Source organism: Pipistrellus hanaki, assembly GCF_964339955.1.
Source record: "Pipistrellus hanaki genome assembly, chromosome: 10".
Classification (NCBI taxonomy): Eukaryota; Metazoa; Chordata; class Mammalia; order Chiroptera; family Vespertilionidae; genus Pipistrellus; species Pipistrellus hanaki.
The window spans coordinates 42892756-42920589 of record NC_140512.1 but is presented as its reverse complement, the minus strand read 5'-3'; the positions used below and the strand labels follow the sequence as shown (position 1 = coordinate 42920589).

General features: G+C 39.3%; 1 protein-coding gene across 1 annotated transcript in view; it reads left to right on the top strand.

Annotated features, from left to right (window-relative positions):
- CNTNAP2 (contactin associated protein 2) overlaps positions 1–27834 on the top strand; it is a 1655791-nt gene that overhangs the window by 1068018 nt on the left and 559939 nt on the right. The window contains exon 12 of the mRNA XM_084896487.1: positions 1337–1456. Within this exon, the coding sequence (XP_084752613.1) occupies positions 1337–1456 (120 nt within the window). The remainder of the gene's footprint in view (positions 1–1336; positions 1457–27834) is intronic.

The window sequence follows — 27834 nt, the reverse complement described above, 5'->3', positions numbered from 1 at the left end:
GGGTATAGAAAGTGAATGAATTAATCATTATGTGGATAAAAGCTGTATGGGTTCTGCTTAACTTTCTAGCCACTTCCTCTTCCAATAGCACTTTATGCATAAGCAATACCCACATAGAGAGGGATCCCTAATCCAGAAGTTCTTTATCCATGTTGTTCACAGCTGTATCTCTGTAGTCTAATCTACTGCTCAGTGCATCATAGGGACTTAGTAACTATTTGCAGGAGAAAATAAGGACTAAGTAAATAAAAACATTTTAGAATTGTTTGAGTCCAGTGTGTTGTTGAAATGAAGTAGACTTGGAGGTCTAACATCTTTGCAAAGAGGAAACCAAGGAAAGCCAAAGGGAAGCACGGAGAAGATGGAGGAGGAAGGTAGGAAAGGAAGTCCCAAGGGCAGATCTCCTATTCCATAATTGAACAAAAGGCAGATGTTGGGAGTAGGAGTTAAAGTGCACAGTACCTAAAGTCTTTAGTACTTGCATTTCAGAGATGTGGATTTTTACCAGAATTCTTAATTTTGTAAAGAAATCTTTCAAATTCTTCAGAGGTATCAAAAAAAAAGTTTTTGCAATAATATATGGAAGTTCTCACTACAGAGGTGACATGTAAATTTTGTACTTTGGAAAACAGTTGGCATTTCCAAGAAGAGAAAATGTGTCAGGAGCAGGGGAACAAAAAGGAAAACAATGAGAAAGAACCTGTAATTCAATTACATTGATAGCAGCTTTCTACACCAACAAGATTTGATGTAATTAAACCACCTGTAACAAAATGAAGCAGGGACATCTTTCCTTTTTCCTGAAATAAATGAAGAATAGAAATCTTGTGAAACTATACCACTATACAAAAAAATGAACTCTTTGTGTGTGTGTGTGTGCGCGTGTGTGTGTGTGTGTGTGTGTGTGTGTGTGTGTGTGTGAGAGAGAGAGAGAGAGAGAGAGAGAGAGAGAGAGAGAGAGAGCTCTTAGTTGATGATCAAGCAAAACAGACAACACTTATCTTGTAAAATAACAGCCTTTACAGTAAGAAGATGGTATCTATAAATATCTATAGATTCTTTTTTTTTTATCATGAGCCCTAATACAATGAACATTACATCAAGTTAACAATTTCATGATTTTAAGACTATTTCCCAATAATAAAACCTTAGCATGAACTTATTATCTTTGTTAGAACAGAAATGCTTATAGAGTAAATGTAGAGGAAAGAATGCTCATTCTAGCAAGAGGATACAGTCCTCAGCAGTGGTTAGCCAGTATGTGATGTGTTCCTGGGGCATTTGTCCGGGGAGCCATTTGTTCCGTGCTGTGCTCACGTAGGACATTTCTTTCCAGCCATCTATGAGCCGTCCTGCGAAGCGTACAAACACCTAGGGCAGACGTCAAATTACTACTGGATAGATCCTGATGGCAGTGGACCGCTGGGGCCTCTGAAAGTGTACTGCAACATGACAGGTAATGATGCCATATTTACGTTTCATGAGCATTGCTTTTCTATGTGTTGGAAATAAGAGATGTCACTGAATTTTGTTTCTTCTGCAATTTCTATGACAACACACAATAAACTAAATATTGCATGGTTTGTTAGGTAAATAGATGGTGCAGTGTATTTCTAAAGCAATTATACTATCCGATGCTGTCTGTAAAAAACCAAAATCTACCTTCTCACCATAACAATAAAAATGCATTTTAAAAACATCCGGGGTAGGGAGAAACCCCAGGAAGGTTGAAGACCATGGAAAGAGCTGATCCATGAAGCAGCCCCTGCAGGTACGTAAATTGGGGAAAGTCAGCATCTTTGCTCAGCTTTCACACTGCCCACGCTACAGGAAAGCCCTCAGACCACTCTCCATAGTTCCTCTGTTCCCCATGGTTATAAAAGAAACCCTTCTGGGGACTGCAATCCCATCTGGCAAAGGCAAAGGCAAAACTTGCCTGCAGCTTTCATGAAATGAATCTGCTTGGGAAGAGAACCTAGTGTTTCCCTTGCTCCATATTAAATTTTGGGGGCTCTTGCAAACTCCCACTATAGCGTGTAAGATGGACAGCTTTCTAGAGCCTATTTTCTAATAGACACTGGGTGACATCATACTCTCTGAAATGGAATTTTTGGACTGGAACACATGGTGTTCTCCTAGGCAGGATATCCCGGATTCTTTGTCTGCTGGAGTCAAAGAATGAATCCATGGATAGAAGGTGGTATAATTGTCCCAATTATGTCCCAATTGATTAATTATCTGTCTAGACTTAGTGGGACAAATGCAGGTAACCAGGAGTCAGCAATATCGGCCTATCCCATCGTACTTCAAAGTCTCCACAGCTGGGCCGAACCGGAACACATGAACACACAAGACAGAATTAGCATGCAATCACACAGGGTTTATTAACCCATTTCTAGTGGGTCCTAGGCTCCTGCAAAGGCCACCCGAAGATGCACACCAAAAGACAGACTAGGAAGACGGAGATAGGCAGGCAGCCGCAGTTGGTTCAGGCTCACACAGCAGAGCAATCAGTCAGGGGCTTGTCTCATGAAGGATGTGGAATCCTCCTCTATCTGGCAGGAGATGTTTACTGAAGGTCCCATGTTTATATAGCCGTGAGTAAACAACTTGTGTCTTATCGGTGTGGGCCAGATGGTGTGCCTTATGCTAGGAGCAGGGTGTTGACACTTTAAGGGCTTAGGGCATTCACATCAAGATAGTGGGGTGTTCACCAATTTGGAAGTTACAGGTTTTTGGGGTCTCCACACAGCAACCATTTCATGCAATAATCATTTCATACATTAGAGGGGTTTCCTATGACCATATCATTGTAACAATAGTTAAGGTGGAAAATCATTCAAGAACAAGTACAGGCTCCTACCTGGGGAGGAGAAAAGAGACCCACTGAGTTCCTTTTCCCTATGACTTAAAAGACTGCAGATATTGATGCCTTGACATCTCCTCTGATTGGTCACTATTCCCTTGGACTGGTTACTATAGTAACTCCTGGGCTCAAAAGTCAAACCTCACACGACCCCTCCCCCCCTTCCTTATTGTTTTCCTATTCCCTCTGGGCTTTCTTTTTCTCCTGCTGGATGAAGGGCTTCCTTCTCTTTATTTTGTAAATATAGACCTTTCCCTGTTCCCAGCTCCCTCATTCTATGGAAATATACCTGTGGCAGCTTTTCAGCTTCCCTATTCTATGGAAATATACCTTCTGCTGCTCTGCAGCCTTGTGCTTTCTCCATGGTCCCCTTAATTTCCAACATTTCTAAAATTTCCTAAACTTGTTCTATTTTACCCCTGAAACTCCTGTTTCACCTCCAAACCCCGGAGAAGAGTGTGTGGCACACACTGCTCACTGGCTGCAGGTGAGGATGAGCACTACTGTGATCTCCTGAGCAATATGATAAGGATAATGATCCCATAATGCTACTGATGATGACTGCTACTGGACTGCTGGCCATAGGCCAGGTATCCTGAGTCCTTACTCAGACTAACTGGCTTTGTGTTCCTGGTCCCATGAATCAGTAAATATATCATCTTGGCTACCTTATTAACTTGATTAAACTCAGTAAGCCTCAGTCTATTTCCCTGTAAAATTGTTTGATAATAATCTCTACTTCATAGCATTATTATATGAATGAAATAAGATATCTGCATATGGTTGTTAGGATATTACCTGACACACAGTTGCTATTATTTTTTGAAACACTAGTGAGTTAAATAACTTACTCTATCACTAAGGCAAGACTCAAATTCAGATATGTGCAAGACAATGGTTCTTGAGGATGGATATCATGCTTCAGAATCATGCATGGAGATTGCCCCCCCCCCTTTTCTATACAACCTTATTGGCTCCAGCTCTGGAGACTTTGATTCAGTAGGCATACAATGGACATTGGTCTGTGCAACTAGAACCGAGAACCCAGGCAAACAGACCCAAATGGAGAACTTTCAGCAGCATCAGGACACAAGCTCCGTATGGCACAGAATGGAGAAGAGAAGGATGAAGACATGAGTATAGAATGACAGACATATAGAAAATGGTAAAATGGCAGCTATTCTCCCAAAAATTTTCTCAAGTGCTAAGTATTCTAAGTATAGCAGAGAGGAGGAATTCACAGACCAGAAAGCTTGACATAAGAGTCATTTGTTTGGCTTGTTAATGGCCTCAAGAACTTTCTTGTACACCTTCACTCTATAAAGTATAATCTATGAGAACTTGTTTAAATTTGAAACAATCTTGATTTTGCTCTCTCTTGCTCTCTCTCTCATATATATATATATATATATATATATATATATATATATATATATATATATAACAACTATTATCCTCAAGGGAAATCAAGACATCCTGATAGTGCTTGGAAAATTATGAATTTACTTTAGTTATTTGCCTATATGTATTTCAAAAGAGAATTAGAAAGCAAACCCAAATCCTAATGAATACGTTCTTTATGTGAATAATACATACAATGAAGGACTGTTTACTTTCTGGATAGATGACTTTACTGTCAATTGAAGCCATCACTCAGAAGCCTGGATCTCCTTGTCATCAGTATCTCCCTTAAGGAGTATGGCTGCAGATGAGTGCAGTGTTCTATATACAGTCTGAACAATGAAGAAAACAGTCCAACCTTCTGCAACAAGCATATTTTTATGCTGTCACACAAGATAGTTATGGACATCAGTGTGTCAGGAACCCTTGAAGGCCAGCAGGCATGATGTGACCATTTGCCGTCTATCAACTCTTCCTTAATCTGTAAAGGCGAACTTGACCGTTAGGAGAGCATAGTACCACAAAGCCTTGCTTGGGCTGTTCCTTTTTCAAGAGATATATGTTGAAAAAGAGGAGGGAGTGACAGGGTGAGATTGTCTATGAAGACTTGATATATCACTCTGTGTTATGAGAAATTGTATATGCACCTTACTTTATAGCCTTTCCATTAAATAATAGGGCTGCCCCACTCCTCAGGAACCGAAATGTAATTGGGTGTTTATCACTGTTGAATATATCACATATTTCAAAAATGGAAGCAAGACATCTTCTTTGAGAAAGAAGTAAAAATTTTAAGTAAAGAAACCTCACTGGCAAAAAACATCTACCCCAAACAGTAATTTGGGGTAGAAAGTAAATACATATATAATACTAGAGGCCTGGTGCATAAAGATTCATGCAAGAATGGGCCTTCTTTCCACTGGCTGCACGCACCACCTTCGCTCTGGCCCAGAGCAACTTTTCCACCTTCTTATGCTGCCCAGAGGTCCGGAGCAGCTGGGGTGGTACAGAATGCCTGCATTGTCACCGTGGTGACCACCAAGGGTCCCACCCTACCCTCCGCCACTCAGTGCCTGCATATGCAAATTAACCCACCATTTTTGTTGGATTACTTTGTATATTCAATCCTGAATGGCTGGTGGGCATCACAAAGGTACAGTCAATTAGCATGTTACCCTTTTATTAGTGCAGATTCCTCTAGGATCCTTTTTCCAGGTTTTTTGTTTTGTCTTTCATTTATACATTCACTATGTGCCAGGAGCTGTGCTGTGAGAGAATAAATGGATATAGTAAAGCCTTTATGGTACTCACAACTTATAATAAAAACAAGCGTTAAAAAGTAAACAAATAAGTAACTCTCTTAGAAAGAAAAATAATGGAATTGTGAGGATTTATTTTGGATAGAGTGTTTTAGAGAAGACCTCTCTGAGGAAGCAACCATTTAGCCAAAATATAAAGTATAAAAAAAGACAAGGCACTCAAAAAGGAAAGGAAGGGAAATGAGTCCTATAAATTCATGCCCAAGGCACCCAAGATTGTTTCCTTGCAAAGAACTGAGACACAGAAGCCTGAAGCAGATTGAGCTAAAGGAGCTGAGAGTGCAATCGGCACATAGGCAGGGCCAGAGCAGCCAGGCAGTGGGGATGCTGGTGTGGAAAAAGGCTTGGGTTTTAATGCCCCAGTTATATTTTAATAAAGGAGGTGGGAATCTAGCAGAGTTTTTGGCAAGAGAATTGAAGGGTCTTAATTAAAATCCTCACTTAGGGTTTTCTGAGAGACTGGGTCATAGCACTGGGACCAGATGGGAAGTGGTTGTAAAAGTCCAGGGAAGAGGTGCTGCTGCCTTGGACTAGGATAGTGACAGTTTAAATGATGAGAAAGACATGGATTATAGATCTAGTTTGAAGGTAGTATCAGTGTTGGTGATGAGTTAGTTAAGAATGATTCCAGACAGTTATCAAGAATAACTCCTGAGCCCTGGCTGGTGTGGCTCAGTTAGTTGGAGAATTGTCCCAAGCATTGAAGAGTCACAGGCTTGATTCCCAGTCAGGGCACATTCCCATGTTGAGGGTTGGATCCCTGGTCGGATACATACAGGAAGCAAGGGATTGATGATGGGATGATGGTACTTTCTCTCTTTAACCAGAGGTTGCAGGCTCAATCTCTGGTCAGGGTACATACAGGAGGCAGAAGATCGATGATGGTTTTCTCTAGAATTGATGTTTCTCTCTCTCCCTTCCACTCTATCTAAAATCAATAACAAACAAACAAACATATCCTTGGGTGAGGATTTAAAAAAAATGAATAACTCCTGAGTATATGAATTGAATGACTGAATGAATTACAGTGCCGTTTGGGAGATGAGAAAAATTAAGCAAAGGACAGATTTAGAGGAATTTCAAGAATTCAGTTTTGACCTAGTTAATTATGAGATGCCATATGCCATCCAAATGGAGAGGCAAATATTGCAGTTGGGTAAAGCCCCAAAAGGATATTTGTATTAGAGATATAAACATGCTAATTGTTAGCTTATAAATACATGAGAAATGATAAGATCTCTAAGGGGATAATGTGAACAGTGGAGAGCCAGCTCAGGAACAAGCTCAGAGGAACCGAATAGAAAATGGGTTTCCAGTGATGAAACAGTCCGTAGGTGTGCAGGGGAATGTAATGGAGAGTATGTGGAAGAAAAGTGTCCAAGAGCATTTTGTGGGCCATCTGTGCGAATGAGGAATGATGAAGTGACTGCTTGGGTCCTAGAGAATGAGGAGATGAGTTGGGGCGAGGAGTGACTGAATCAATGCAAATGTGTATAAAGTGAGGCTGCATTCCAGAAGTATGGCAAGCCCCAGCAGGCAGGATGCAGGGATGAACCACCCAAAGCACCTGCACAGACAACTTTGGGAGCCGTGGGATGGGCAGTTAGCCTAAACTCAGGAACCAGAAAAACCTTCCACAAAACAGCTGACCTGGGAGTTGAGTTATGGGTCACAGAAATGGGGTGAAGGGAACTTCTGAAATGCTTTGAATGGGATGAAAAGCAGTTGAAAATTGATCCTGAGGGGAAAGGAAGCAATAGATGACATTGTAATTTTTAGAAATACGTTTTTATGGATTTCAGAGAGAGGAAGTGTGAGGGAGAGAGAGAGAAAAACACTAGTAATGAGATAGAAACATCAATGATTGGCTGCCTCCTGCACACCCCCTACTGGGGATTGAGCCCACAACCCCAGCATGTGTCCTAACCATGGAATCCAACTGTGAACTACTGGTTCATAGGTCAATGCTCAACCACTGAGCCATGCTAGCTGGGTATGATGGCATTGTATTTTTAAAGTGTGGCTTTGGCAGCTGCGAATAAGAGTCTCTGATAAAGACCCAGGCATAAAGTAGGGAGGCAAGTTAGAAAACCCCTGTTGTATCTGGGAATAGAAACTGAGATTACAAGTGGTGGACTTCAGTTAAGAAGAGGATTGGCTTGATGGATCTTTTAGGAGGCTGAGTTGGCCAGACCATGGCTGGTGAGCTAGAAATGGAAATGATTGCCAGATGGATACGCAGTGAGATGGGACACTGATGAGCAGGGGCACGTTAAGAAAGGATGGGCCTCTCTGCTGCCTTCAATGCTTGGAGTTCAACCTTGTCAAGCTGCCCTGCAGGCAGAATCTGTACAAATTCCCTGAAGGACTTGAGCCCATAGATTAATCTCTTTGTCTCAGGTTCCTTGTAAGTAAAATGTAGGAATTGGCATGAGTTGATCTTTACGGTGCCTTCCATTTAAAGAAAAAGGGAAAAAATTCTATTACCATGGAACATAAGAGAGAAATATCACCACTTGCAGTCAAATAATTTAGAGACAAAACCCTCCTGCCTCAAAGAAGTTTGAATGTACTCGTTTCTTGACCGAGTTTGACATAAATGGGCACTCTTTATTTTTTACCATGAGGAAGTTCCTGGACTATGCAATTCTTCTATTGCCTATCTGCAGTTCAGAGCTTCACTGCTCTGAATTCAGGGGTGCCCTGAGTGACAAAGCATTTCAAGGGCTATGCACTTGACATTGAGGAGAGAATATATTCATTGAATTCTTTACCAAAGAATTCATCATTCTGTGCAAGTCAAAGCCTGGTCTCCTCCTTAGCTCTTAAGGGCACATTATAAAACATGAAGGTTGTTATCTTCACCTTCCTTCTCCATTTTTTATGATCTCCCTGAAAATTTCTTATTATAAATATAAATATAATTTTAATGATATATTTTAAATATGTGCCTTTTGCCTTTGTATATTTTTTTAGAATTACAGCTTCTTATTTCTATTTCCTCAAGATATTTGCCAGCATTTTCACCTAGAAACCTGGGACTTTTGTATTTAAAGCTTCATTTAGTTTTTTTTCTGCCTAATCCTATATAATAAAAGCCTAATATGCTAAGTGTTTGGTCACTCAGTGGTCCGTTCAACCAATCAAAGTGTAATATCCTAATAATATTCAACCCCTCACTAAGATGTGCACTGACCACCAGGAGCAGATGTTCCAACTGGTAGGTTAGCTTGCTGCTGGAGTGCAGCTGGCCAGGACTGAGTGAGATGGGCTGGAAACACCCTGGAGCCCTCCCATGCTCCCTCCCCAGCTGGCCAACCTCCAGCGTGCCTCCCCGGCCTTATAATGCACACCAGTGGGATTCCCTCAGCCTGGCCTGTGCACTCTTGCAATCCGGGACCCCTCTGGGATGTCGGAGGGCTGGTGTCAGCCTAATGTTGCTCAACACAGGAGCTGCCCTCTGGTGATCAGTGCACTCCCACAGGGGGATCACCACTCAGCCAGAAGCCAGGCCCAGGGTTGGCGAGCTCAGCAGCAGTGGTAGGAGCCTCCCCTACTTCCACAGCAGCACCAAGGATGTCCCACTGACAATGACGGCTTAGACTTAGGTCTGCTCCCCACGGGACATTCCCAGAGGGTGCAGGCCTGGCTGAGGTGAATTTCATGCACTAGGCCTTTAGTGATTAATAACAGTAGATAAAGCTAGATCCAGCCATTGTCCTTGGACTCCTACTGCTTATCCCTAAATCAGAAGCAAAGTTTTGCTTAATAGTCTATCCTCTAATTCATGTTCTTTATAACTCTCTTTGCATTCATATTCAATTTTTTAAAACTTAAGTAAGAATCTGGGCTGTAGCATGTTAAGTTTAAAGTCCAAATAAGGAACACCCCCTCACTCTCTCCAGCACTAGTTTTATAGTTTCATCAAAACGCCATTAAGTTCATTTACATAATTTGTGCTATATAAAGCCCTGGGATTTAGCTGATCAAATTCTATTATCCTCTATAATGGTAAAAGCTGTTTATGCCTTTTTAATCTAATATTTATAGAGAGCATGTTACTCAAGTTTCTCAGCCCTCACATTCAGTCATATCATGTAATTCATTGCTCTGCTTCGCTAAGTTTTAGTGTGGGTAGGCGAAATGGATCACTGAGGTGGGAACCTTGGGTTCTAGTGGAAAGTAACATGGGCCTACCTGCCCACTCCTATTCCCATTAACCCCACCGCAAAACAAAGTAGTCCTTTCTTATCATATTCATTTTCTTAGCAGCTTACAATAACACCAATTTATTATTCACAGTGTCCTTGGGTCAGGAGTTGCACATTAGCTGCCTGATTGCTCAGGGTCTCCCAGGATGAAATGAAGGGGTCAGCAGGGCTGTGGTGCATCTGAGGCCCAGGATCTTCCTCCAAGGTCAATCAGGTTGTTGACAGAATCCAGCTCCTTGTGGTTTGAAGACTGAAGGCTCCACTTTCTTACTGGCTCTTTGCTGTGGATTGCTTCCAGTTCCTGAGGCTGCTCCCAGGTTCCAGCCATGAGTCTCTCTCACACACGTCAGTATAGGGACCTCTGTTACCTCTGTACTCTCTTTCTAGGCCTCATCTGAATAGGTCATGCTCACCCAGGATAATCAACTGTTTGATTAACTTAAGTCAACTGATTAGGGACCTTACTTATATCAGCAAAAGGTCTTCACCTTTGCCATGTGGGGTATCTTAATCACAGGAGTGATATCCCATCCACCCTCCAGGAGGGGGTCAAGGAGGGCACACCAGATGGCAGGAACCTAGGGCCTAGGGCGCCATCTTTCTATTCTGCTTGCTGCACCTACCTGTGTACCTCTGTAGATTATCCATCATTCCATCTAAATTTATTATTATCTTTTGAGTGACAGCATCACATTTAGTTCATAAATTATTAAGGTTTGTTATTATTTGTCTTATAAATTTTAAAATATTGTTCAATTTAGGAAAATTGTAAATTATAGATAGGCAGAAATCAAAATTGCTTACCAGTGGAGATAAGAATTACATGTTAGAAAATGTGTACTAAAGATGCTACATTTTATACTTGGAGCTCTATATATTCTTGAGGGCTAACTCAATGCCAGGCACTATTCCCAGTACATTACATACATTAGCTCATCCGGTGATTCACAATAACCTTTCAAGGTAGGAAATATTATTTTCATTCTCTTTTTTTTTTTTCAATGAAGAGACCAAAGCTCAGAGAAATTAAGTCCTAGTTCACACAACTAGTATGTTATGGTGACTTCTTAGACAGGCTTCATAGTTACTCTGTGTACATGTACATACATATATACAGCCAGATGTGTACATACAAGCAAAACTTGTCATTTTTGATTCTGTACTATGATTTGTAATTTGATTTTAAAAGTGAACATCACTTATTCAGATCTTTTCATTATCATCATCAAAACATCCTTACACAGCTCAAATTCATTATCTGTGGTTTGGACAGCAATGTTGCTATAAACTATTTAGTTGTTAATTGTCCAACTAATGCCTTGGGGTTTTTCATCAGAGAACACATTATCAATGAAATCAGTATGTAAACCATTAGGCAATTATTAATTTTGTCTCTTAATTGGACTACACTTGTTTTCTCTAATATAGAGAGCTTTATAAGATAACTGGTACACTTCCTGTGTACTTAGGTTAATTATCCCTCATGGTTTGCACTTAGCTTTTAGGATAATTTCAGTTCTATTCCAAGATCTAGTTCAATGTAAAAATCTTGAACTGAATCTGACAAAATTTATTTTGAGACTGTAACAGAATTGAAAGGAATCAGTGGGTATCATCTATTATGTTTAACGAGGTTACTCACTGTGCCTCATTCTTCCTGTTTGGAAAGGAACTCACTGGAAATAAGGACATGCACAGCCTATTTTCTATCAGGGTTGTTAACTTTCACAAGTCTGGCAGGACCGCACTTCTTGCCCCTTCCGGTTTCTCTGTGCCGTGAACTGTTTCTCTGACGTGTTCATGGCCCGAAGTGTACGCCTGGATTTTTCCATTTTATTTCCTACACTTGTTTTTTTCATCAAAGGCATTCTGTCTCCTCTTCCCATCTCCTAGCCTCGTTTTACCTCCTCTGTCATTAACCCACAAGCAGAAAGCCCTGTTCCAGGTCTTTTCAGTCACCCCTCCTCTGTCCGCCTCTGGCAGGCCATCTTTGTTATAAACCTTTGTAATCACTCAGCGACAATTCACGCGTCCCGGCTCAGCTATTTTAGCTCCTCACAATCACTATAAATCTTGGAATTCAATTCTGCTCATACAGCTTCAATTGAACGTCTAGGAGCCAACTCACTGATCAAACGGGGCCTGAAAAGAGCTCTTCTTCCAAACTGATGACCTGCTCGCCTGCCTCCCCCTGGGTTCACCCTTGGGTGCCACAGATGGCCCCCACCTGCCAGGCCTAACCCTTTTCACTGTGTGTCAGTCATGGCGACAGGCTCAGACTGCAAAACTTCACAGGTGGTTTTTGAACTTTAAACAAACAAACAAACAAAAAAAAAAAAGGAGGAGGCCCATGACATGGGACAGGATCCAGGAAGGACATGCAGGACACTAGACAGAGTCCAGATGAGCAGCTTTCATCTCTGTCAGGCCCCTCACAGTCACCTCGGTTGCCTTCAGAATGCTTCACCCAGATGCAAAGGCACCCACCTCCAAATATTTTTACAGACCTCCTGTCAGAGCAGCAGCAGAAGTTTTATAGGAATCTGTTATTCTGAGTGACCGTGAGTCCATGTATTCTTCTAAATTCTCCCATTCAACTCTGCTGGGGCTGGCTCCTGATTGAACCCTACCCACTGTAATAACTGTTGGGAACTTAGTCCAAGTCCCTCCTTTATCCTCTGCTTACTAGTAACAGGTGTCAGGTCTGAGCCCCTCTGCCTAGGGCTGGACCTCCTAGGAAGCCGGGTCTTAGACAGAGAAGCCATGAGCGGTCTTTATTGCTGAAGCCAGTGATCATATAGCCATCAGACTAAGAACTGTCTTCACAGCAAAGTCCATACAGGCAGGCAGCTGGATACCGACTAGTGAACATATACCTTTCCCATAAAACAGCTCTACCCACAGCTATTATCTGAGCAGCCACACACTGTCTCCTAGACTCATCGCATCACATCGTAGTGGTACCTGAGATCTCTGGTTCAGCAGCTGCTCCTTTCTCTCCTGCCCAGCTGCTCCCTCTAAAAGACTTTTTTTTTTAAATATATTTTATTGATTTTACACAGAGAGGAATTGAGAGGAACAGAGAGTCAGAAACGTCGATGAGAGAGAAACATCGACCAGCTGCCTCTTGCACACCCTCCACTGAGGATGTGCCCTCAACCAAGGTACATGCCCTTGCCCGGAATCGAACCCGGGACCTTTCAGTCCACAGGCCGATGCTCTATCCACTGAGCCAAACCGGTCCCAGCAAGACTTCTTTTTATTCCATTCAGTACCCTACTTTTATACCATTTAAACAAAGAAGGCTTCATGCCAATAGTTACATCAATCATATTGGCAACTGAAGGGCACAGTGTACTGTGTGTCCTTGCACACACTCATGGTTTCTTGGCCTGATTAGTATTCCCAGGCTCAAAGTCCTTGAACATTCCATTTAGGCACATGTCTAGAGAGGCCTTTAGCCATTCTGGTGTATTGATAACAAAGCCTCTGTGCTCCCACCAGCCTTGACTATCCAGAGACCTGGCATGGTTCCCACACCTCCCTAAAGTTTTAAATCAGTGGTGGGACTGAAACCGGTTTGCCTCAGTGGATAGAGCATAGGTCTGCAGACTGAAGGGTCCCAGGTTCAATTCCAGGCAGGGGCATGTATATTGGCTACGAGCACAGCTGGTCGATTTTTCTCTCATCGATATTTCTGGCTCTCTATCCCTTTCCCTTCCTCTCTGTAAAAAATCAATAAAATATATTTAAAGTAAAAATAAAATATAAATAAATCAGTGGTGGGAAACCTTTATTCTTCCAAGGGCCATTTGGATATTTATAATATTACTTGAGGCCTGGTGCACAAAATCGTGCATGGGTCGGGTCTGTCCAGGCCCACCTAGATCAGGGCCAATCAACCTGGCCAGACAACCAGGGGAAGGGCTGAGGTCAGTTGTCTGGCCAGCCCCACCCCTGATCATGGTGTTAGGGAGTGACCAAGGGGTGGGGCCAGCCAGGGGGAGGGGCTGTGGGCAGTTGGCCACCTGCCAGCCCCACCCCCTGTGGAACTCCTGGTTGAACTCCCTGTGGAGGGGACAATTTGCATATTAGCCTTTTATTATATAGGATTCGTGGGCCATACAAAATTATCTACTTAAAAATTAGCCAGTTGCATTTAGTCAAACATTTAATTAAGATACTCCTAATGACTTGTCAGGGACAGACCAAATGATTTCATGAGTCTTATACAGCCCATGGGCCAGACCTTCCCCACCCCTGTAAAAACATTGACCTTTTGGTATTTTAAAAGCATTGATACCCTTATGTGATCTCCCTGCTCAAAAGCTGAGCATGGCTTCACGTTGTCTCTGGCTGGGAACTACTGTGTGATTTCCTCTGACATTTGGGGTCTGAACCTGTCTATCAGGCAGGAGGAAAAGAAAATAACTTGGAAAAATCCAGTTAAGATCAGCTCATAACTTTGAGATCAAAACCAGAAAGCTCCAGAATAATCTTACACTTATTCACTAGGAATGTTCTGGCGAAACACAAAGCCAGGACACTTGTGTTTATGTCACTCCAAACCTTCTGTTGTGCTGTTCAACGTTGTGGGTCTCCTTTCATGCCTTCTGAGGACATCAACTTTCATGTCACGCGGTACCTGTAAATTTTATTGGGAGAATCTCATGTGGTCATTAATCTCTCATTTTATCTTGTGATTAATCAATGCAACCAAGAGAGCTTAATACCAAACTGCACCAATACCACATGTTGTCTAAGCTGGCAAGGATTGGAGTCATGTTCCCTGAGCCCGGCTTTAACGGGGACCCATGAGCTCCTCAGTGCCATCCAGAAAGGCTGCCACCTGACAGCGTTTGGCTCCCTCCCAAAGAGTGAGAAAATTACTTTGGAATGAGATATAGATGTGGATGAAGTTGTCAGAATCTCTTTTTGCATTTGTACACAGAGGACTTCATTAAACTGACTTCCCATCACATAATTATTAATCCTATGTTCTGTTTTTCCTCGTAGTTTTTAGCCCAAAAAGTCAGGATTAAAATCTGATACTAGCCAAGAACTTGCCACATCATCATCATTATCACTATTATTATTCCTCTTTTTGCTTTTATATCTGTAACTATTTATTCTATTGTTACTGGAACCCTGAAGTTTTTCTTGAGTTTACCTGCCGGCACGCACTGGCCCAAAAAAATGCAGGAGTTTTCAGTATAGAGAGAAAACAGTAGTTTGATATTGAATTGGCCAATGGGGAGCTTATGCTATTAAAAAACAAACAAACAAAAAACAAAACAAAACAAAAAAAAACACAACTCCCTGATGGTATGTAAATTACAGATCATACAGGGCAAAATCACAAGACACTGTGAGTTAGGAGTTCAGGGTCATGCTGGAAACTGGTTTATCAGAGGTGGAGCCAGGGTAATCAATCATTTTTTTCAGATCTTGAGGACATTTCTGAGGTCTTTTCCAGCATCCCTCTATCTGATCTGATGGAAAGGTAGCCAAGGCTCAGTTCCATCTAAGGGCTCAGGAGCTGAAACATAACTTAGGTCAAGTTGCTATCTTTAGCTGCCCGAGGTCCAGCAGTCTTGTGACCATTTGTCAGGTCCAGCTTCAGTCTTCTGCTGCCTCAGGGGTTGCTGATTATCTGGGGAAAGGCTTGGTCCCTGAGCTAGGATTTAAACTAAATAAGTCATAAGGACCCTTGGTTTCACGGTCTTCACTGGAACCAATGTGCTCCTTCTGTTTTTCAGCTCGCTTGGTGTACTTCTGCTTTCAAGAGTAAGATGAGGCAGCATGCTTGTGAGAGAGGAAATGAAGGCCTTAGCTGATGCAGGCAGCAGGACCTGGAGGGGCCAGCAGCGAGTTTATTAGTACATTATAGAAGCAAGCCAATTACAGAACAGAAGCTGACATACTCTGTTTTCCATTTTTAAAAGACTGAGACAATAGTGGGAATCTTGCTGAAGTCCCCCATGGCTCCAGTCTATACCATTCGCTCTCTAAATCTGAGGCATCCCATCATCAAAAAACCTTTCTTCACCACCAGTTCTTGCTCATTCAAGAATGTCCTCAACTCACCCTATGTTAGAAGCTATGCTTCTCTTTCCCATGTCTTCCTCATTCTCATCGTACTCCCTCACCTGGGTGTAGCCCACCCTCTGGTAGCTTCTTGATCTTTGAATATAACCTATCCTTCTCTCCGGAAGTTAGAAAAACTTCCTCTTTGTCCAGGTTGTTCTGAAATGTCATGATGATGCCTTAGACTGGGGCCATTTGCATCCCTATGAGCTGGTGCTCATTTTCACACTGGCAATGCCTTAAATTCCTTTTCAATTTTCTGTCTGTGGTTTTTCTCTTCCAATTTCTCTGTTCTCTCTTTCTAGAATGACGTGTCATCATGGATTTAAATCAAATAACTTTTTTTCCGTCAAAAACTTCCTTTTCAATAGAACACTAGTATTGCTTCATGAGTGCAATATTTTTTTTCTTATATCTCAAGGATAACACACATTTTCTTTCCCTTCTCCCATAGTTTTCTCCAAGTCCCTTCATTCTGCTCACTTTTTCTTTTGTTTTTCTTTTATAGCCTCTAAGCTCCTCAATTTTTCTTAGATTCCTAATATTCAATAGTTATGTGTTTATTATGGTAGTAAAGAGAGTTTATTGACTTTAAACTTTACTCTATGTTAGAATGACCCTATGCACTGATGTTTTGAATGTAATCCCCATTTTTCTCATCTTTCCCAGATTTATGTATTTAATAGCTCTATCCCTTACTCTCAATAGTGCCCTGGTTTGAAAAAAATGTGTGTGTCTGTGTGTATAATGTATATACATGAATGTATGTATATATAAAGTATATACATGTGTGTATGTGTGTAAATAATATACACCCAAGCTTTAGTGGAGATTTCAGAAGGGAAAAATGTTAGATGCCAATGTTTACTCACCATCCTAAACTGGAAACTTCTTATTCACTTTTAATCATATAATGTAATACTATAGAACCAAATAGTTTCTCAAAAATCATATTTTTAATTCATTGAAATATTCAAATGTTTACTATATACTACTAGTACTATTTTTCTTTTTGTTTAACGGCTATCATATTTCTTGCAGTGTCTATTATTGACTCTCTATAAGAGATAACATGATAGATGCTTTCATCTGTAGTACTTCATTTATTCTTCACAGTCACTTGAGAGGTTGTAGTGTTCTAATTTTGAAGACATATGAACCAAGACATAAAGCAGGAGGTTTTAATCCTTTCCCAATAGCTAAATAAGTGTTTAAATATCTTATCATGAATGGCTGCATCTATATGACAGTTTATAAAAAGCTATTTACATAAAAATATAGGTTTATAATAGGAGGTTTCCATATTTTTAATGGCATAAATCTATCACTTTTCCATTTTAATAGATTGAAACATTCTGAGAAACTCTCTGTTCTTATAATTATTATTACTAGTAGTATTTTAAAATTTTCTGCTATTCCTGACTTCTGGTTAACTGAAATCTAGGCTGTGATCCAGGGTGTCTGTTTTACTCACTACTGAATCCAGCATTGCCTGGTGTTACCTCTCTGTCCGGTATACAGTTGGCACTAATAAATGTACAGCTGTGAACAGACCTATGTGACTGTGGCTCTTTTAGTATTATAGGTATAAGTAACCAGCAGAAGTCAAAGATAGATGAGAAGATACTAGATAAGAAAACAAATGTGAGACAAAAGTCCATCCTAGCACAATTAGAAGACAGATTTTTTTTTTTCACAATGGGCTCCAAAGTTGTCTGCACAACCTGCTGTGTAAACTTGAAGGTCCAAGCTCTTCATCCTTTTAGGTGTTCCAACTGCTCCTTGGTGTATGGATGCTTCTTTACACCAAATATTAAAACATTCTAGAACCAGGATTGAGTTTACTTTGTGATTAGGCTCAGATAAAGAGAATCCCCTAATTCAATGCATGAACAGAGCTATTTAAGAATCCAGCTTTCGTCACCATTATGGGAAGTAAAAGGTAAATGGTTTTCTAGGTTCCTTAATGTTTTTGATGCAAGAGAAGGAAGAGTCTATATTATTTTAGGCAATGAACCTAGGTGAGCATCAGTAATTTCACCAATAAAAACCCATCCCCCATAATATAACTAACAACTACTGTATATTTATGCCAATTAATAAAACATGAGGTCTTAACAGAGATAAATATAATTTACACATTTAGAGTAGCTACCTCTGAAATCTGGTCTTTTCATGGAAAGCTTACTAGCCACCTATGGAGCACGTATTCTTGGTTAGATTGACCCTTGGGTGTAAACTATCTAATTCACATGCAATGATATCACACTGTCCTTGTGGATGTTTTTCAAAAGTAAATTACAAACCACAAAACAGGTTAATTGAGTAACTATCCAGGTTGCCTACCAAGAATTTATAAAAGGAATTATGTCAATATAAGTTAGTAAATTTAGGAAACATTCGCAAAAGATGGTTTTTAACACTATTAGTATGTTGATTAATTGTTGTGAAACACAACAACAAGACATGTCCTCATCATAGTTGTGATCAATTATATTCCTTAAGGTTATTGATCATATTCCTGAAGGCTCTTGGTGATTAACTGCAACTCCAGGCCAGCTTGGACAACATTTTCCTCTATGTTTGGCCTCACTCCTTTCCTCTTTCTCATATACTTATTGGTACAGCCCTCCCACAAAGATCTCCCTCAGACAGGATAAGAGAGATCTTATATGGCTTTACCATGTCAATGCAATGTTACCTTTCCCAGTGCTATTTTCATTTCAAGAGAATATCAAGAGGATTCAAAATATGTAGAAGAAATTCTCTCAAAAGCATTTCTACCCATAGTCCTAGTTCTGCCATGTACAGAGAATAATAGCCCACATGATTTTTAAAGGTTCTCCCATGTGAAGTGTTGGTATGCTTGAGAGCTGGTAAGCAGGGTTTCTATAAGTAGCTATTCTGTCTTACTTTTGCCTCAACATCTACTTTATGTGTCTTTCTCTCTCCCTCACTATCTTATTCCATATTCAATAACTATGGAAAGATGAGATCAGAGGGGAAAAAGTGAATTAAATATTACATAGAAACAAAATATGAAGGAAGACACTGTACAACAGAATACTTACTCTTCTGGAAATAGAATTATTTATTAGCATCCTATTCCCATTACTCCTACTCTCATCAAGTTTTATCTTCCCTTTGAAAATTCTAGATTCTATTTATTCCAAGGTTCACATTCCCCACATACAGTATTCCTTTGTAATATTTTGAAATCACAATATCCATTTTTATTTGAAAGTAAAATATTTTGACTTCCATATATCATTTGAATATTTCATCCATTATGGCAACGCATTGTGAGGGTCTGTGTATAACATGGGGAAGAGTAGAATCCAGGTTAATGTATGTGAGGGTCTATGTGTAATTTTGGGTAAGGTAGAATCCAGGTTAGCACATTGTGAGGGTGTGTGTATAACTTGTGGAAGGGTAGGATCCAGGTTAATACATGTGAGGGTCTGTGTATAACTTGGGGAAGGGTAAAATCCAGGTTAGCACATTGTGATGGTCTGGGTGTAATTTTGGGTAAGGTAGAATCCAGGTTAGCACATTGTGAGGGTGTGTGTATAATTTTGGGTTAGGGTAGAATCCAGGTTAATGCATTGTGAGGGTCTATATAATTTGGGGAAGCTAAGAAGCCCGCTTGTCCAGAGCTTCTGTGGGAGCTGCATATTTTTGCATTACATTGCTTATCTGCACCATGCAGTTTTGGTAGTCAGTAATTACACTCTTGTTTAGATGTTTTGGGTTATTATTGGAAAGTAAAAAGGTAATAGTTTCAGCTCCTTAAAGGAGGAGATTGGAAAGAAGTTGGATTTGAAGGAGATTCATTGTTAAAACCAGTGATATTTCCTTTCTGCCAATTCAAGCCGTAGGCAGGAACCTTATGAAAACATTTGGGTGGACCATCGTGACCCCACCGAGCATTCCACTCTATCCTGCTGTCATTAAATGAACTTTTGGTGCCAATTTAATTTGTCTGTAGCTCTACAGACCTGGTCTTATTGATTGCTCTCCCTTTCATGTTAGCGCAATAAAGGAAAGAACAAAGCAGTGTCTAAAAGTAGGCAATGTGTGAACATTTTCTTTGTCAGTATTCCTATGTCACAATGTTTTAATAAGAGTTTATTAAATATGTTCCAGACTGTAATAATTGTGTTTTAAAGGGGATATTGATTTTCTATATCAGACTGGGAAAATATTTAGTGTATAAATGATGGATAAAACACAAAATATCATGGAAATTTTACAAACATGAAAAATCTCACCTTTAACGAAGTTGCAAAAGAAATCACTCATTTATATCACATAACCAAAGTATTGTTTTCAACACAAATGTAACTTTACCACTTTTTGCCTTTTTTGAGCCTGAGAAATTCACAGAATTAATTACCTTTAAATCAAATTCAAGTCTACTTTCTTAGTTTAATTTGTTAATTTAATTGCTATAGTTTTTTTTCATATTTCTAAATATACTTATTACATAGTTAGAAAAAAGCAATTCTGAAATATTCTGCAAATCAGCCTCTTTTAACATATTCTTTATGTCAGCACTTGGACTTCCCAGTTATTTTAACAGATCCTGAATTGACAGAGCTCCAAATCTCTAATTCTGGGCATTACCTTTTTCTTTTTTTAATTTGATGATCTCTGTGATATGGTTAGCAGCAGCTCTAATGGCAGAGATGATATAATGAAGCTCTCTCAGATATTAGACAATGTATATTGCCAATTTCCAAGTTGTATACAACATCTATGTTTAGTATTCTATTTTTCCCTTGATACAAGTTTTAGAATTTGAATGTTTACCTGAGTTTATATAATTGTTCATTTATTCACTAAACTAATATATTTTAGTGCATATTATGTCCCAAGCACCAAGGATACAATAATAAACATACTAGACAGAATATATTTCTGAAATAACTTAGCATAGTGTTATATCAGTGGCCAAGTCATTGTTATAAGAGACATTGGATTTAAATAAGAAAAAATTATAAATTTATTAATGTGCTATTTATAATCATTTCTGATAGAGAAATAATCACCTTAAGTCAAAATTTCTCAAGCTTCAGTGATTTATATACAATCACAAGTTTTGCAAAGCCCACAGACCACCAAGTTAATTATGTAATAATTTTTTCAATTGACTCATTTTTTAAAATTTATTCTCACCCAACACAACAATATCCATAAAATATTGTGTTTAATATTTAATGTTTCTTTTCTCTAACATGCTATTAAAATATTATTATGGACATGTAACAGAAGTAATATAATATAATGTTTCTATAAGTATCAGTGGTAAGCACACTTTGGGAAATTCTGGCTTAACTAAACCCTTGTACCTAATTTAAAATTTCATTTTTGTGAAGCTTTTAACTTGCATGGCGTTGGACCATGAATTGTAAGTAGCACATTCCATACATTTTCCAAATCTAATACTTTATCTAAATTTAAGGAAGGCTTCTGCATGAGAACTTTATTTTAAAACACAAGTATTACAGTTGGGTAATAAATGATTAACTAGGACTCTAATCTGTTATTTTGCTAGCAGTGTATGCATGTTGACCCTAGTGTCATTTATTACCTACATTTGACCTTCAGACATTCTTCTTCTCTCCTTCCAACTATAACTATTCTATATAATAAAAGGCTAACATGCAAATAGACCAAAAGGCAGAACAACTGAACAACCAGTCGCTATGACATGTGCTGACCACCAGGGGGCGTGCACGGAATATGGTGGGTGTCGGCCTTGGCACGATGGTGGAGCAGGTGAGCAGGGGCACCAGATCAAAACAGAGCACTGGTTGTTGTCATTGGGGTGAACTCTGGTAGTTACTGAAAATTCTTTGCTCCCACATGCCACGGTCCTACCTGGCACTCACACCTGCTGCTGGCACCAGCCCTGCTCGCATCCACTGCTGGTGCCATTGCTCACACCTGCTGCACACACCCACTGCTGGTACCTGGCACTGGCCCCTATTGCTCAGAGCCATCAGTGGGTGTGAGCGGTGGCTGCAGCTCTGATCACCCCTATTGCCCCTCAGCAGGGCTTCTCCACCTCCCCCTGCTCCTGAGGGGAGATTGGGGCTGGAACTTGCCTCTCATACCCATTGCCAGTGCCAGTCCCACTCACACCTGCAGTGGGCACCAGAGCTGCTGCTTGCACCTACTGCTGGTGCCAGGCATTGGTCCCAATCACTCGGCGCCATCAGCGGGTACGAGTGGGGCCAGCACCATCAGTGCATGGAAGCGGTGGTGGAAGGAGTAGGGCTGCTGGCAGACAGGGGACTGGGGGCCGTAGGAGGGAGGGGCTGGGCAGGGGTGAAGAGGATGAGCCAAGACCCATCCCTGTGCTTATCACAGCCTTGTGGCCCACAGTTCCTTAAAAGGTACACAAATTTGTGCACTGGGCCCCTAGTGATTTAATATTTAGTGAACAATTCCTGTGCTCTGCATCTTTGCCCTCAAAGAATACAAGCTGCTGTCTCAAGACCTAAAATGACTCTGACTCCCAACCTGCTAGTTCTCTCTGCCCTCCCTGTTTGCTCCTTCTGCCTCACCCTTTGCCAAGCTCACAGTCTTGTGTATCAGATAATGCTTATTACACTTCCACAAAATTTTTAGTAAAAGAGAATCTTCATTACCTAGTTACACTCCATTTTATAGCTGAGAAAACAGAGGTTTATATTTTGATAGCCCCAACTTAAATGCTGTGTTGGGCATATTTAGAGCATGAATTCCAATACCAATGATATTTCGAACACTTCCTAAAAACACTTTATATTACTATTTCTTTCTCAATCAGCATGCAAAATGACTTTGCTTTTAATAGCAATTATTTATACAATCTATCGGTCATCCATCACCCCATTTTTGAACATATAAAGGAAGGGAGTGATTCCTATGCTCTAGGCTCACATAAGGTAAAGAGGATTTCTTCCCCTTTTGTGTCTGAGACAATTGAGGCATAGGCAGAAAACTGGCCTAAATGCAGAAATTAAGTAGGAGAGTGGAAACCAGGGTTGTGTGATTTCAGAGACCACCATCTCTGTCTCTTATTTATAGCCTACTTTATTCCCAGCGCCATTCTAGAGGTATACGGCCCATAAAACACATTTGTGTCTTTAATAAGCATTCTGTCTGCTTTAAAGATAGAAGTAATATAATTCACCAGATAGAAATCTGACAAACTTTTTGCCAGTTTTCAATATTTAAAGTTATCTTCGTAGGAGAAAAAAAAACCATGATCGTTGGTACACATGCAACACACGCTGTGGAAGCCATTCCAGTCAAAACATCGAAATACGTTTGAGCTTGGGGTGCGGTTTGTTTTATTGGAAATAAGGCCAACATGGAGTCCCTGGCGATGCAAGAGAAAAGCCCATGAAAGCAGGTCTGGTGCTCAGAGTAGGTGTGTAGGACTTCTCTGGCAAAAACGCAATGACATATTATCAAGTGAACATCCTTTCTCCCATCTAACTCTGATTAGTCACTGTCTCCAACTTGATAGCAACTCAGCAGTATCATGTGCTCAGCCTAGTGATCTGGAATAGAACAACAACAAGGAAGTCTCTAGTGGCGCAGTGCTATAAAAGTCTGCATTCTATATTTAAAATGTACAAAAACTAGGTGTTCCTTGTATTTCTGATTGCTAACAGAAACTGTAATAATGAAACAAAGCTATATAGATATATAAATCATATGAGATATGGAATGGGATGTGAAAATGTGTATTTTTTCCTCTTTGTGATATTTAAAAAACAAAACTAGGAACTTTTAGGAGAAAGGGGAAGATATAAATAAATGTGTAGCTTATTAAAAACTAAAACATTTATTAAAATTATTTGCTAATAAACTTGGTACTTTCACAAAATTGTAGTGGCTCCTAGTTACAAGCAAGTGAGTACCTATAATTGGCAGCCAACCATAATCATGAAAACTGTGGTGCTGTAAATTAGCTTTGTAGCCTCAATTCTTCATCTGAGCAGGTTTACATGGCACTTGTAGATTGCATGTTCTCATTGCAGGTGACAGTGAGAGATTACATTAAGCTGGTTATTGATCATACTGTACCGGTTCACTTTACTAAAATGTAATCTCCATTTCGACAAATCCCAATCTGACAAGGTATTGCCATTTTCATGCCATACACACTCAGCAAGACGATATAAGGGAGATCTAAATGTTGGTTGGGGCCCCAAATTCTAGGCATTTCAAATCTAACCCATAGTGTTATCTCAAAGTATGGAATTAAATTAAAAATATGAAAATGTTTTATGTACTAATATGTACCTATAAAATTGTAGCACATAGAAAAGTTCAAAGCAATGTCACTAAGCATCTCCATAGAACACTCTGGAGAGTATTACCATGGATAAATCAGTCTCTCTAAGGATCTGAGAATAAAGAAAGCCTCTGATAATAATATTTTATATAGAATAACTCTCACAACAGAAAAAAAAATGTAGCTTACAATTTTCCTCATTTCCAGCTTCTCTTAGTAATTAATTCTTTGCATACTTTTCCTCATAGTATATGAGTCAATCTGTTTCTATTTTTTTTCTGAACTAACCCCTATCCTTCCCTAACTCTACCACACAAATGTAACTATAGACAGAGCTGCTGCTAATATTGATCTAGACCAGAGATTTTCAATCTTTTTCATCTGATGGCACACATAAACTAATTATTAAATTCTATGGCACACCAGAAAATATATTTTCTGCTGATCTGACAAAAACATAGGTATAGTTTTGATTCATTTACACCAGATAGCTATTGTGTTGGCTATTGTCATTTTTTTTTAATTTGAAAATCTAAGGGAAAAGAGATGAGTGTCCCTGACTAAATAGTCAGGCATTACATGTTTTAAAAATTCTTGTGGCGTTCCAGTATGCTGAAATACACCTATTGGAAATTGCTCATTCAGATTTCTCCTTGAAAGACAATGTTCACATCTGTTTAACTGCTGACTACAATCCCCATAGCCTACTTAATCACTATTGCTATATTCTGTTTTTGTGTGTGGTGTCCATGTTTTTTAAGATTTTGGTATGCAGGCAAAAATGCATTTGTCTTTTCCTGGAAACAGATGCCCAGGAAGTCGAATAAGATGATATCCACTATATTGATAGCATTATTATTCTCTAGAGACCTTCACTGTTTAAGCATAAAAGGTGGTAAAACCTGGGAGAATGACCCAAAAACTCTGTAGATTGGTGTATAAAACTAAAGTGACAGTTAATTTAATTTATAATGAGAAATAATTATCCAGAAACCCTGATACTCAAAATTCACATCACAATTGCATCCTCTCCCTATTGGCAGTTCTGCATAATCAGATCATTTGGTGGTTTGGAATCCATACAAAAGGAATTACATAAATGGCATGAATTGATGACATAAGGCTAAGCCTGTTTGTTGCATTATCTTAGTATTTTCATCTGTTGACTAAACTTTTATCTCCACTGAATAGTTTCTTGACAATCACCAACTGCTTCTGGAACTCATTCATTTCAAGCTTCCAAGGTTGAACAAATACCATCTGGTCATGTCTTTATATATAAATGAAGTCAGGCATTAAAGTTAACTCTTCCAAACTTGAAAATCAACCCATCTCTCAGTTTGTTTACATTTTCCCCACTCTGATCCATGTGTCAATTTTAAAATTTCATTCATTGAGAGGAATTTTGTCTCCCATATTTATGTTTTAGGGTCCTGTTCATTGATTCCCTAGATAATCACAACATGATCTCCAAGAAGAGATACCCTGTAAGACAACATTCTGAAATATGAAGTTATATTTATTGTTAAAGTCTCAAAGAAAAGAGGTTGTTGATTCTTGGATGCACAGTTTTCCACCATTTTAACTTCTCTGAAATCAGGATGCATCATCTCACTGTTGAGAGCATCGGACCATCCCTGTTGGCCAAGCAGAGGCTGTGAAGCCAGTGTGCATGTGGCCAGAGCATCAAAGCTTGCAGACTAGGTCCCAGTGGCTTAGAATAAAATTCTGGAGACAATGGAGGAACGCTTTTTAAGAATGCCTCTATCACCAATGCTTTTATAAAGACAGAGGATCACGATGCGGGGACATCAGTGATTTCAATCACAAAGTGTTTCAGGAGAGTTGGACTATGAATGTGAAGAAATTTATGGGAATAACTAATAACCAATTAATTTTACTATTTTCAAGTATCTACTAAAGTCATATAATTAAATAAAATTAAAAGAGCTCTTTTGAGATGTTTTATTTTTTTCTATTTTAATGGTACATAATAGTCTAGCTTATAATCCATGGTCTTCTAAATTATGAAATATGGTAATGTATATTTTTAAGTAATAGTTTATCTATAAACAAACTAGTATTTACTATTTTGGAAATGTTTATGGGCTAAAGTCAACATGTTTTTAGAGATGGACAAATCTTCCTTTATTTAATCCCCTGCGAAGGAGGGTGGGAGGAGGTCATCACTCTTAGACTGAAAGATGTAGTTGGTAAACTCAAAGGGTATTTTAAAATTCTGCCCAATAGTAAATGAAAAAAATAGAAGTTATTTTTATTCACCAGGTGTGATAAACAGCTGTTTGTTTGTTTTTTTGGTTTTTGTTCGTTTATTTGATTGTTTTGTTTTTTATCATATAGTTAAACCTCTTACATGGTTTGTATGTAGAAAAGCCAGGATAAAAATTTACATTTTGTAAATGAGATAGAGGAATGAAAATATCATCTTTGCATCTGTAAATGGAATTTCCTAGAAGGGTAGGTTGGCAGCATCACTACTGTTTATGGGAAAACTCAGGGCTTCTTGCCTCCTGCTCTGCTCTGGGAGGTGCTCCTGGGAAAAATGACTAGGCATTGCAGAGGCCACAGTGGGCACACATCTCAATACTCACACAGGCTGCTCTGCTCCGGCCTCAAGGGGAGGCCCCACAAAACGCTCCCAGGCCCATCACCAGCTCCCAAGCCCAGGAACAAAGCTGCTCTTGATGGCCTGGGGTCTCAAGGTACACAGCCAAGGGAGAGGTTGTTTGATGGGGATGGCCCTCCCTGAGAATCTCAGGAGCCCTTTCTGGGACCTGTCGGCTAGCTGGCTCCCAGCAGTCTTTGAATGTCCATGCAGCCCAAGGGATCTTCTGCCTGCACATTCTTGCTGGACAGAAATACTTGCATGAAGTTCCATTCCGGTGGTTTAATTTAATGTTATATCCTTAAATGTCACTTCCAAGTCAGGAGTAGCTATATTTACAGACCTGGGTGGATTGGCTTACATAATTAAAGATAGGAATTAAATTGTGTTATATTAAATGTTTATCATTATAGATTGAATTATTTTATATGCAGCTATAATTGTTTAAAGCCACATAGAAAGTAAATATTATTACAATGAGTTAGGGATGAAATAACTTTAGTGAACAATTTTATATGTATGCAAATTTTCATCTATATAACTAACTTTTTGTATATTGTTTTATAATATGTATAAAATATGTAATACATAGTACATTATATAAAGCATATTGACATTATGCATAATTATATGTAACTAAGTATATGGAATAATTTTGAATATAATTACATGTATAAAATATTGTACATGTATATAAAAGTATGCATATATAAAATCATTCACCAAAGTTATATATATATGTAAATAAGATAATTAATTTATAAAATATAACATAATTTATGTACATTATATTTTATATATTACTTAAAAATAAATACAAAAATATGCCATTAATGCTAGATACAGATAATGAGCAGAGGTAATTTGAAGTCAAACTGCATAGTTTATAATCTTCTGCCCTTAATAAATTTAGGTTTGAAATAATTGACCAATTTATTTTTAATTATTTTTATGAAATCCTTCTTGTGTTTTACTCCCCCAAAGGTATAACAAGAAAAAGAAAGAACAGGAGGGAGAGGGTTGGGTAA